The sequence below is a fragment of the Camellia sinensis genome, chromosome 13 (genome assembly GCF_055761805.1).
Source record: "Camellia sinensis isolate YWXY chromosome 13, ASM5576180v1, whole genome shotgun sequence".
Classification (NCBI taxonomy): Eukaryota; Viridiplantae; Streptophyta; class Magnoliopsida; order Ericales; family Theaceae; genus Camellia; species Camellia sinensis.
The window spans coordinates 24471469-24483553 of NC_138973.1; the positions used below are offsets into that span (position 1 = coordinate 24471469).

Below are 12085 nucleotides of genomic sequence, written 5' to 3' on the forward strand. Positions count from 1 at the left end.
AAATTTATATTTGTATATCATCATTTAATAAAAATATATTCAGATAAAATTTAATGATAAAAAATTATAAAATATGGTCATGATAATAGAAAAAATAAATGATAGGAAAAATGACAAAATAGTCATTTAGAAAATTTTAAGACATGTCATTAACAATCCAAGAAGTAATTTGTAATAAGATTATAAACCTTAGGGAGGAGAATATAATTTTTTAAATGAGAGGAATAATTTATATTAAACAGAAATCTCACTGTAATTTACCCTTATTTTTTAAAAATGACAATTTGAAAACGATTCCGAGTTATTATGTGATTCATAATATATATATATATATATATATATATATATGTTTTGTTTCTTATGTATTTTTTCTTGTCACAAATACACCCTAATGGTTTACGGTCAATGGCATTTTCTACCAGGATAAAAAAAATTATTTGCATGGTTATTTTGTCAGAAAAAGGGTATTGTTGCGTCTTAAGGCACAACAGTTACTACCTTTTCAATAAATAATATTCTTAATAAATCTTACAATATAAACGATTCAAATAATTAAAAAATACTCAAAAAGACCTCCCACAAAAGCGCAGCAGTACCCCCTCTCTCATTTTGTCTCCTTTATGCCAGTTATCATGTGGCCTGTCATTTTCTACCATTTTCAAGCTAGAATCGCTTAGGATTGAAGGCATTCCTCTCAAAGAACAACTTGTAACTTGAATGTATCTCTTTTCAAGATTACTCTTTTCACTTTTTCATTTTCATTTAATTTTTTATTTTTTTGATATGAAGAAACCTCTTTGCGATGTCACACACTTGAGTTTGGATACACACACCTTATAAAATAAGAGCCTATTTGCTATATTTTTTCTCAAATTAAAAATTGACAATTAAAAAATATAAACTAAAAGCATTCATTTATTAACTTTTAGATAATTATTTTTTAAAAAACTTATTCAAATCATTTTTACCTAATAAACTTTAATCATAAGTTATATAAAACACTGTAATAAGGACTTTGAAAAAAATACAATAAACTAGTAAATACAATAAATTCTACCAAATATGACTAAAAACTCATATACACACAATCACCTATCTCCACAAGTACCTATCTCACAAACATTCAGACACTTGGACAGATGTCTCTGACAAAAGTGGCATTGCAAGTTGCATTTTGGTCACCGATATATTGCAAAAAGAATTTTAAGCTATTCTAAGAATATATTGGGAATGGCAATGCACAAGATGCAACCATGATTTAGAACTTTAAGATAATTATTATATGAATTTATTGGGAATGATAGTGCACAAGATCACCATGGTTTTCCATGATCAATAACTTCAAGATATGTAAATGCTAAAACTATATATATTATTGATTTTGTATAAATTTGTCCATTTTATTTATTAAGGTTAGGTTTGACATAACCTATATAATCCATTTTTTTATCTTTTTTCCATCACATCACCTTTTTACTTTTCTGCACATCTTTTCGTAAAAAGACAAAAAGTACACTTTTTTAAGACACTCCAAACCAACCCTAATCATTTAGTAATAAATTTTGATATAATATTACCCTCAAAAAAATAATGTAAACCATGTATATTAATTGTAATTGGATGCAACATCAACTAGAGTTGAACCTAGAACATTCAAATTTTACAGTTCATCTCAAAATGATAAATCTATTTTATATTATAGGACAAATTACACTAATAACTCTTAAAATAAGGAAAAAAAATACAATTAATCCTACAATTTTAACATAATTACACTAACATTCATTTTAAAAAGGCTAACTGAATCAGAACTACTACAAATGGTGTGAGACACATAAATTGCGAGTTCTCGTTGTACAGACAAATACATTAATACATACATTATTGAATATTCATTTCTGAGGATGAGTGTTATGGAAAATTATATGACAACAACGATTCAGGATAAAAATAGCCGACATATTCAATCTATACCATCCCCATCCCCAGAGAAAAATGGAAAAGAAAGAAGAAGACATTTTTTTAATGGGAAAAGAAAAAAACAAAAAACAAAAGGACTTGTATAGCAGAGCCGATCAGGTCTTGAAGCACAATGGGGGAGCTTGTCAAGAACACTAATCATCAGGAAGCAACCGGAGAGTTTTGAGTTTGGAATTCACAACAGTCAATTCAAATCTTCAGACACTGCCAAGACGAAAACACTTTTGGGATCTCCTGTACAGACTCATCTGGCATTCTCTGAATTAAAAAATTGACGACATTTGATATTCCAAACTCCTCACCAAAAGCTGGTGGCAGAAGCTTGTTGGATTTTAACTGAAACTATAAGTGCAAATAATGCCTCAAATTTCTGCAGGTTTCTTCATCTCTTAGTTTTGTCAGCGCCGTCCTCTCTATCTTCCTTATCCACTCTTTGCTCACGCAAAAACGTCTCCCGATTTCCTCAAGCGACCTGCGCTGGTGATCACCGAGGCCAAATCTTAGGATCAACACTTGCCTCTCTCTCAGACCCAGGCCATTCAGAAGACCATGTATCTCTTTTATCATGTGTTGCCTCATGACAGCTTCTTCGGGGCTCTTTATTGATTTATCTGCTGTAAGCTCCTGCATCATGAATGCCAAAAAACACGTTAAAATTAACAAAACCAGCTCTTCAAGGACTCTCGGCAAGTATTTCTATGAGCTATAAAGGAAAGAATTTTCTCAGATGGTTTTCCATATTAAACCCTGCCAGAATGAGTATGAACACATCTTTCACCGTCCTAAGAAAGGAATATCATTCAACAAATATATAGTCCATATAAGTATAGCAATAGTGCAATTCCATGTTACATAAACTCAGGTACAAGTATAAGGTGTGGGTACATGTCCAAGTATTATCATAAACCTAAATCTGAGGGTATTGTCAATTTTTCACGTCATTCAACCATCCACCCAAAATATGAAAAGCAAATATGATGCAACAGCTGAATCAAATAACAGGCATATCTAGCCAGAGCACGAGACACAAATTCAATGAACAGGATCCTCATGTGCTGGTAAGAGTGAGGTTGATGCACTAAAGGAACCAAGACAATGCAGAATACAAAATGTGTGACGTACCATAAACTTAACACTGAAATCCCCCACTTTCTGATCAATTGAACCCACGACTCTCAAGCATTTGCTTGCCAAAGTAATTTTCGCCAAGGATAGTCCTGTGAACTTCGCAATTTCATCATCACCAGGGTATTTCCCCTGGCTTGTGCTTAGGGCCTTTCGAGCTTTGTGTATCTGATTTATTGCCTTGTTTAATGTGAACTGCATAAAAGTTCAACCAGAAAAGCAATGAAGAGAATAATAAGCTCTAGAATTCACTAAACCAAAAACTGAATAAAGAAGCAATCTAATTAATCAGAGAAGTACACACAGGAATTCGAATCCCTCTGGCATGCTGTGCGACCAGCGTTGAGATTGATTTCCTTATCCAGTACTGAACATAAGTTGAGAATTTGTATCCCCTAGTGTGGTCAAACCTTACTGCGCCTTGCATGACACCAAAATTCCCAGCCTGTAAAATGTTGAGTAAGATTAAGTTTCATTATCATTTAGCCTGGACACAAGATATTTGCAAAATAAAGAATATTGCGCACCCATCCCCTTTTTTCCCCTTCTGTCCAATCCTTAGCACTAATCAATAACATCTTTGAACATTCCTTTCTAAGTCATGTTTGTTTGGCTCTATAGATGGGGGGATTGGACTAGCAATCCTGTGAGCCCTACATAGCCCATGTTTGGTTGACAAAAATAGGAGGAGGCTAGTAGTCCCATGGGATTATGAATACCCCCATATGATGAGATTAGCTTTCCCATAGGAGGGGTGGGATTGGTAATCCAATCCCATGGGATTAGGTGTGAAAGTACAATTTTGCCTTTACATTACAAAAACAACAAAGCTAGTTATTATACAATGAGGGTGTTTCATAGATTTAATCCTAACAACTAATACCACCACACTAGTACACAAACAAACACTCTTTATCATACATCTCGAAATCTCCTCACTAATCCTACTGTACTCATAATCCTATCCAACCTAATCCGCCAAACAAATTCATAGTAACAATCAAAAGAAAACAGAAAAAAAAAAAATACCCCCAAAAAACTGGTTGATGGACTCAAAACATGAAATGCGGCTATAGCGAATCAGGCGGACTGTACCATTCTCAATGTTAGCAGGGAAGAGCTGAAAAGTCAAGAATAGACACTTTTTATACTCTGACATTGGGAACTGGTGATAATATTATGGTCGATCCTCACAATCGATCGTAAATGTAACTGAATCATCTTGAGATCCAGAGTTGGTCACTATGGCCAAATGATTGCCACACGCATAATACTCTAGGGTGAAATCTATTAAAGAACCGTATCACTGAAACAAATTTAAAACAAAAAAAGAAAAAAAAATTACACCAATCATACAGAAACAAGTTTGACCAACCTGAATTAAGTCTTCAAAGGCCACTCCAATTCCCCTGTAATTTCTTGCAAGGTATACAACTAAGGAGTGTGAGCTTTTCAGAAGCTCATCCTTACAATACCAACCAAAATGTAAATGCTGCTTCAATACCTTCTCCTCAACTCCAGCGGCTTCTGCCCATCTACTCAAGCTAGCTACTTGCCCAGTTTCTTCTTCCAATACTGTTCTGATTCCTTCCAAATATTCGACCAACTGCAATATTATAAAAAATGACATACAAAATCATTCCCAAAGCACAACAGAAGAAGATGAATAATACTTCACAGAAACAGATCATAACCTTAACCCCTCTTGCCATTTCAGCCTCGTTCTTTGCAACTTTTAGTCTTCTACTTCTAGAGTTTGATAGTCTTTTTACAGAAGATAAAGCAGATTTCTTCTGGTCCTTTTGGGTGCCTTTTGATGGAAATGCCAGTCCGGAAACCTTTTCTGATGCTCTTTTTCTTCTTGATTTTCTTTCTTCCTTCTTTCTAGAGGGAATGACAATTTTCCCTGAGTGAACATCCGCCGTGTCATTCTTCTGGAGCTCTCCAATAAGCTGAGTTGGCGAGTTAGAGAAGTCAGAAAAAGTTGAAGATTTAAGGGTCCTGGACAGACAGGTATGGAATAATTTTAGAGCTCCAAGCCTTTCTAGTTGCACCATAATATCTCTTTCCAACCTTACCACATCTGAATCAGCAAATGTTGATTCCAACATATCAAGATTTTGCAATAATAAACCAAATTGTGACGCCCTGCTTGCTTGTAAGCTTGCAAGGAATGTCAGCTTATCATCTCCCATGGGCATTGTTATGTTATCGTCAAGCGTGTTATTTAAGCCATCGTGGGACCTCTTGCCAATATTCATCTGAATGATCAGAGTCAAAATTAAGTATCCATTTGATGTTAAAAACTAACAAATCACAATTACTTATCAACAAAACTCTAAAATAGGGGAGAACCTTTATGTCTTCCATTTCTGAGTAATCATTTTCTAAGGTTTGAGGAGCAGTTGAACATCTATGTGCTTTCAAAGGACCATTATATGAAGCCTCACTCTGACAGGAAATAACAAAAGCAAAAGTCACCCTTGCTGAGTCATATGAAGTCTCCTTGCTTCTAGCTGTATAATTAAAAATAAATAAATAGTAAATAAAAGAAAATAACAGATAATATGAACAAAAACAACATAAAACTAATGATATGATATATTATAGATCAATTAGAAAAAGCACACATTGGTGCAATGAAATCAAAAAGAAAACCACTGAGTATACATGTCTCAATATGAATGTGAAGATACCCAAGTTCAAAATATCAAGTCGATTTGAAAATTAAAGGACAGACATGTTGTAGAACTTTGATCTCAGTTGACTCAATAATAACGGATAGCACTTAGAACTCCAAAAACACACAAAATATTAAACATTAAATAGAATTGAAAGGATCTTTTTATTTTTCTGATAATATTGTCTGATTGACTTAAAAATACTAGTTTCAGCCTGCAGGAATGGTCTACAACCTACATGCACTTGGGACAATGTTTCTCCACTAAAACTCAATAACTTCCCAACTAAATTCAGTAGACTGAGTTTTAGAATAGGAACAATGAAATATTTGGAATTAGAATAAATTAAACGAGTCAATTTTTTTGGCAATTTACCATGACGAATATAATGACCATAAAATACCCAACCTCAAGCATGAAGTTGTGAAAGAAATTTTAAACAGCTCAGTACTGATTGAAGGAACTTCAAGGACAGCTCAAAAACAGCAGTCCTCCATTAACCCCATGCTTAATTCATGAAGCATCATTTTGGGAAGACAAACTCTATTCTTCATTCTGTTAGTATAAGTTGTTGTTATGCAGATGTATGATCCAGATGAGACGTAAAATAAATAAGGAGGAAAGAAATCAGGTATGTGATTAGGAACATACAAGGTTCAGCACACTAATGGACATATTTGGAGAAAAATATAGAAACTCCACTCTTTGTAGACTGTTGACTCAAATTATGGTTACCCAACCAGAAACCAAACCATAGCTTACAATATGACCTTAAACCAATTCAATTATTAAAATAGCAAAGAACCACCTCCAATCTTAGCTTGCAATGAAAAACAAAAGTAACATTTGTGCGCAAACAACAAAAACTCTAACTTGAAATAGGTTTACCATCAGAGTTTCACGTAACAATTGCAACTTTTTTATTTAAAAATTAAAAAAAAAAAAATCTAAAAGGAAGCAGTGCCAATTAATTTTTGCTAAAGAGAAACAAAGGAAACACACGAGTTTAGCAATGAGCCGAAGTACACAGAGGGGAAGAGATCAAATCCACTATGCGCAATAAGGTTTACACAACTTTGAACCTCTCAACTCAACGGCTCTACAATGTGGTTGCACTCTCACACACTAAAACCCTAGCCGAAAAATACAATAAATACCTCCAAAATCCAGGCCTTGGCAACCTCGGCCCTCCACCACTATAAAAGACTCCTTAAAGTAGTTGATAGGGCTTGCTTTTTGGTGCCAACCTAATAGGTATCAATTTTGTTTGCTTTGATGTTTAGTGCACTTGCCTTTTCTTTATTGATGTCTTTGTATCAATGTGTATTCATCGATCTCATCAATTAAGTTTCTTTCTTGCCAACTAAAGAAAAAAAAAAAGACTCCTCAAAGTAAATTAATGTCAGTAAAAGAACAAGACACCTCACAACACATGGACATGGAAACAACCATATGTGCGTGCTGGATCTCTTAACAGGATCAGATATGCCAACGAGAATAAATGTAAGTCTGATGTGTTTTTCTACTCTAGGAGATGACTGCAATCATAAGACTAGAATTAACTAATAAACATCAAACAAGTCATAAATTAAAGCAATAAATAAAATTAATATTATTGAATTGGATTGTGCCCTAAGGGTGCAACTGCAAGCAACTAATAAACATTAAACACTGATAAATTCAAGCAATAAACAAAAGTAATAATATTATTGAATTGGAATTGTGTCTTGCAATATAATGATTGAACTAAGTTTTTATTTCAAAGAATAAAGCATGCAAGTAGAACAAAACCCATGATTTTATAGTCAATTTTAGCAATAATCGATTATCTTTTATAATAAACAATACTAAAAACATCACACAACACCATAGAAATCAGTAAAATGTAAAGAAAAACAATACAAAGGACTTACATGAGAATGAAGAAGGGCAATAGGATGAAGTGGTTAGGTGGTAAGGGGACTGAACTGGAGAACCCCATTTGACATTTAGCTTCAAACCCATTACCCAATGAATAAGGAATTGAAGAGTGGCCTTCAAATCAAATGTTCATGAATCATAAGGAGGTTTAGCAGGAGAGAGAGAGAGAGAGAGAGAGAGAGAGCAATTGGATGTGTAGTTAACTTAGGTCTCTCGACCACTGGTTCCCCATCACAAAGAAAGGGTCAAAACCTCTCCAAAATCCTCTCTCACCTCACCTTACTTCACCCCCACAAAATATCTCTTCCAATTTTCGGCACAACCGTGCCACCACACTCCACCTTTTTTCCCCAATTCACACCATTTATTTTTGTATAATTTTTTGAAACAAAAATTATGTATATTTTTTTAATGCCCAAATCTCTGGGTCAATTTACTCGTATTTCAATTAATCCAGAACAATTTACATGTATTTCAATTAATCCGTTACCGATGCAAAGTGTCCTTCTAGAATCAAACAAACTTTTTTACTTCTTTTATTAACTAAATATATTACATCAATGTACGAGTACGAAATAATTCTTCTCGTATAATTATATTGATTAAGTCTGCGCTCTTCTAAATATCATCGCTTTACTCTTTGAAAACACAAACGTGAGCTAGCCGGCGGGTGTGTGCCGAATACCTCTCCGGTGCCTCAGTCGGTGTGTGCTGGATACCTCTCCAGTGTCTAAGTCAGCAAAATAGACAAATAGACAAAAACTCTGTGTATTCAAGAATGAAAGTTGTGTTACCTCTTCATAGATGATGTTACGAGCTTTTATAGGTTCCGCGTGGCACAATCCTAGTAGGACTCTTAGTCCTCCATGTAGAGTCCTTTTAGGAATTACACTCCTGAAAGATAATAGTTATGCTTCACCACTCCCTCACTGCTTAAACCAAGTGAGATGGTTTTACCACGGTTGGATGTCAATATGACCGAGCTAATATGGCCATGCTGAAGCCGCAGACTAGACCGAACTCCAATTAACTCGGTTCTTCCTTTCACTGCATGTACCTCGGTTTAACATACTCCAACCGGGCTGTTTCCTTAATACCGATCTAACCAAGTACGAAGTAGGAATTAGCTTGGCGCTCAAGCCCACAATGCCAAGCTAGCTCGGCTCTCCCAAGCACAATGCTTAGCTAGCTCGGCTCATGCGCTTAGTCTTTTAGACCGAAGTAAATTTGCTTTTACCTTGGTCCATCCTGCAGCCCAATTAACAAAGAAGTCTCCTACTTAGACATAAATTACTCTCTCAATTGCCCCTTAATTCCATCTATGTAGCATGATTGGGATTACATGTTTCCAGTCGAGCTAAAATTTTAGCCTTTCAACCGAGCTAAACTGTGGTCTTCAACCGAGCTAAATTTACACCGGGCTATTAATATGTCCGGTCAAAAACGTCTCTTCAGACGCTGTCATTGAATCGCTTTCTATTCCATGTACACGTGGCAGACTCTCATTGGCCCAGCGTAGCTGTCACGTCGTCCTCGTACCTCGCGAATTTTGAACAGTCCTGTTTTTTTTTTTTCTTCCATTTTCACAAAACAAACCCTTATGCTTCGAACCATTTCACTTGCACTATTTATCTTCTCTCTCTCTCGCTTGAGCCTCCATTTCTGTAACCTTTGCACCTGTGAAGCTTGTATTTTCAACACCATCTTTGTGGTTTCAAATCGGCATCCTCCCTTCTCCCATCTGTAAGTAACTCAATCCTCTTTTGCTTTCCATTTGACTGGCAACATGTGCCATTTGAATATACGTGTTTTCTCACAACACTTTTCAAATAGTTTTCTCTGTAATGAGTAAGAATTTCTTGAATGGTACTCACACCTACTGGATTTGCGAACAAACTAAAATAGGACGTTTTTAGATCCAAAATCGCACTCCAACCGAACTAGGAAGTTGTTTGTATTAGGCGCGCACCTAGCCAAACTAAACAACTGAACTAAAACTTTATGCCATACTTGTAGTTTCGATAGGTCTAAGCACCTTCTGCCTCACATTAGCCGAGCTAGCAAACTATATTAGGTTTGCGCAATGTCGTACTAGAAAGCCCCAACCATCGACCGAGCTATAACTTGGGGCTAAACCAGCTTCTTGACTTAGTCATAACCGAACTAAGAATGCTACCCCATAAGTTACAGCCAGGCCACGAACTTCTCATAACTTAACCAGGCTAAAGTCCGTTGCTCAAACCGGGCTAAGAATAGATAGTATTCCACGTAGCTGAGCTAAGACATCATTTATTTTTCCTTTTTTGCTTTTAGCACGGTCCATCAATCTGTGCTTAATACTTTTTCCTTTGCACTTTGCAGACTCTAACTAGGTTGCCCAGGCACTCTTTTGAACGTCCAACTGAGATATCCATCGGCATCTCAGCACCGAGCTAGCATTCCAGCTTATTTATACATAATTTAAGACCTCATGGGTAAATATAGGTTTTTGGTAAACTCACTAGGGGCTATGGCCGAGTCCCGAAAGGACTACCATATCCCTGATGATGTCCATCTTACTTTAGCCGAACTAGACACCACACCCTGGGGAAACCCAGGCTTCGTTCCCTTCACCCTTCTTTCCATTGTAGAAACCGGACTCTGATTCCTGTACAGCCTCTTCTTTGTGAGTTCCTTAGGCAAACAAATCTCTGCCCTACCCAGCTTTCAACAAACTCATACCGAATAATAAATGGCATTACCGAGCTAAACTGTCGGCTTGGCCTCAACCTCGGTTTGGCCGAGCTATTTCACCAGTACTCTCTAGGCCAAAATGATGACGGCTGGGTTTACTATTTAAGAATAAGGCGCCGCCGTGAAAAGATAATAAAGAATACCCATACAAAGATATAAACGACAATGATTTTTTCTGGGTTTCTGGGAATTTTGAAGACCATGAGGCCCAGATCCCAGGCGACCGAATAAACTGGAACAAAGGAGTCACCAGTATAATTACCTCGGCTTAGTTTCATGTTTTTCTTTACTTTGTTGCTTATTTTCAACTGTACTAACCGTTGTCTTTTCCCTTTTGCAGATTTAAACTTTCTAAGGTCCCAGTACAGCTACCCCAACCTTGGCGTACTCCGCGCCGCACTAAGGCATCTCGACCAAAGTTAGGCTAAGCTACTCAACTTTGAGCCAACGTATCGATACAGTAGCAGGAGAAAAACCAGAGTGACAGACTTCCTCTTGGAGCCTTCTCCTGAACCTGATCCAACCTTGCCTCAAATCAACCTGATCCCACTAACTACTGAACAAGAGATGGAGAAGAAGAGAGCAGTGAGGGCCCTAATCACCGAGACAAACCAACCCCAGGTACCACAAATTGGTCAGACTCAGGAGACCGTGGTAGCCTTACCATCCCATCAGCCTTCATTATCCCGCCCAAGCAAGCGTGCTCGGACTTCCACAACCGAGCCACGCCTTGTCGACGAAGATGGAACCATCCTTCTCCAGAACGCACCACCGAGCCCACAACCGGAGTGCTCTGACCGAGCTACCTCCTCTAAATGGGTGCTAAAAATCACCTACAAGAACTGCACTATTGCTGACTCAGACTTGGTGGTTGCTAAAAAAGACCATGTGTTGGCCTTTAATCTTGCCAAGGGCGTCTGCCTTCTAGCTGATATGGAGCACCACAATCACCTTACCGAGCTAAAAGCCATTCGTTCGGCAACAAAGTCAATGGTGCTAGTAAGTTTTCTTCTTTCTCTTGCCTTAATTTCTACATCTGTTCACTCGGTTCAGCTCAAAATTGATCCTCTGCTTGCAGGCCCTCCAGAAGAACCACGTCGCTCATAAGCGCGTGTTGGAGCTTCGAAAAACCACAAGGAAGGCTTTGGCAGAGGCCGATGCTAAATCGGTCGAGTTAGAGGAGGCCAAGAAGAAAGTGACCGAGCTACATACCGAGATGGCCCACTTGATCGGTCTTGTCAGCTTGGCCGAAGCTGATAAGCAAAAGGCTGCGGCCGTGCTGAAAGATAAATATTTGCGCGAGCTGGCCGAGCTCGAGAAAAATAAGAATGATGAAATTGCCCGGTTGGAGAAGAGCGTGGAAGGTGCTGAAAACTGGGGTTACAAGGAGGGAGAGGACACCTACATTCAGCAATGCGAGGCTGCCAAAGATATATTCTTCAAATGTGGATGGAAGGCGGCGGTAGCGCAACTCGGTCTTAGCCAAAAGACCGAGGTCTTCCTCAACCCTCCACCACATTTTATACCGAGCTACATGGCGAAGTATACCCACGCCATTCAACAAAAATTTCTTCAAGACGATGATGAAGAGCAGGCCCCAGAGTCCGACAATGCCCCAGTCATCGCCAATGATCCCATCGTTCAGT

At 37.5% G+C, this 12085-nt stretch overlaps 1 protein-coding gene across 2 annotated transcripts; it reads right to left on the minus strand.

Moving 5' to 3' along the window:
• Positions 1-1826: 1826 nt before the first annotated feature.
• On the minus strand, positions 1827-8141 carry SIGC (RNApolymerase sigma-subunit C). Of its 2 annotated transcripts, XM_028203100.2 has the most exons (8): positions 7700-8077; positions 5461-5621; positions 5184-5366; positions 4800-5057; positions 4481-4711; positions 3410-3550; positions 3103-3300; positions 1827-2604 (listed from the first exon to the last, which is right to left on the minus strand). In XM_028203100.2, exons 1-8 carry the CDS (start codon positions 7788-7790, stop codon positions 2323-2325), a joined length of 1545 nt encoding a protein of 514 aa, XP_028058901.2. In that variant the 5' UTR covers positions 7791-8077; the 3' UTR covers positions 1827-2322. The 2 variants fall into 2 exon arrangements, with proteins under 2 accessions (XP_028058901.2, XP_028058900.2); XM_028203099.2 differs by having other exon boundaries at positions 4800-5366; positions 7700-8141.
• Between the last annotated feature and the right edge of the window lie 3944 nt (positions 8142-12085).

Bases quoted from the DNA above. Each gene is read 5' to 3' on its own strand.
- SIGC (XM_028203099.2), bottom strand. From the start codon at position 7,790: ATGGGTTTGAAGCTAAATGTCAAATGGGGTTCTCCAGTTCAGTCCCCT. The intron at 5,622-7,699 runs GTAAGTCCTTTG...TTAATTATACAG, and splicing joins TTGCCCTTCTTCATTCTCAT to CTAGAAGCAAGGAGACTTCA. The intron at 3,301-3,409 runs GTGTGTACTTCT...ACTTTTATGCAG, and splicing joins CCAGAGGGATTCGAATTCCT to TTCACATTAAACAAGGCAAT.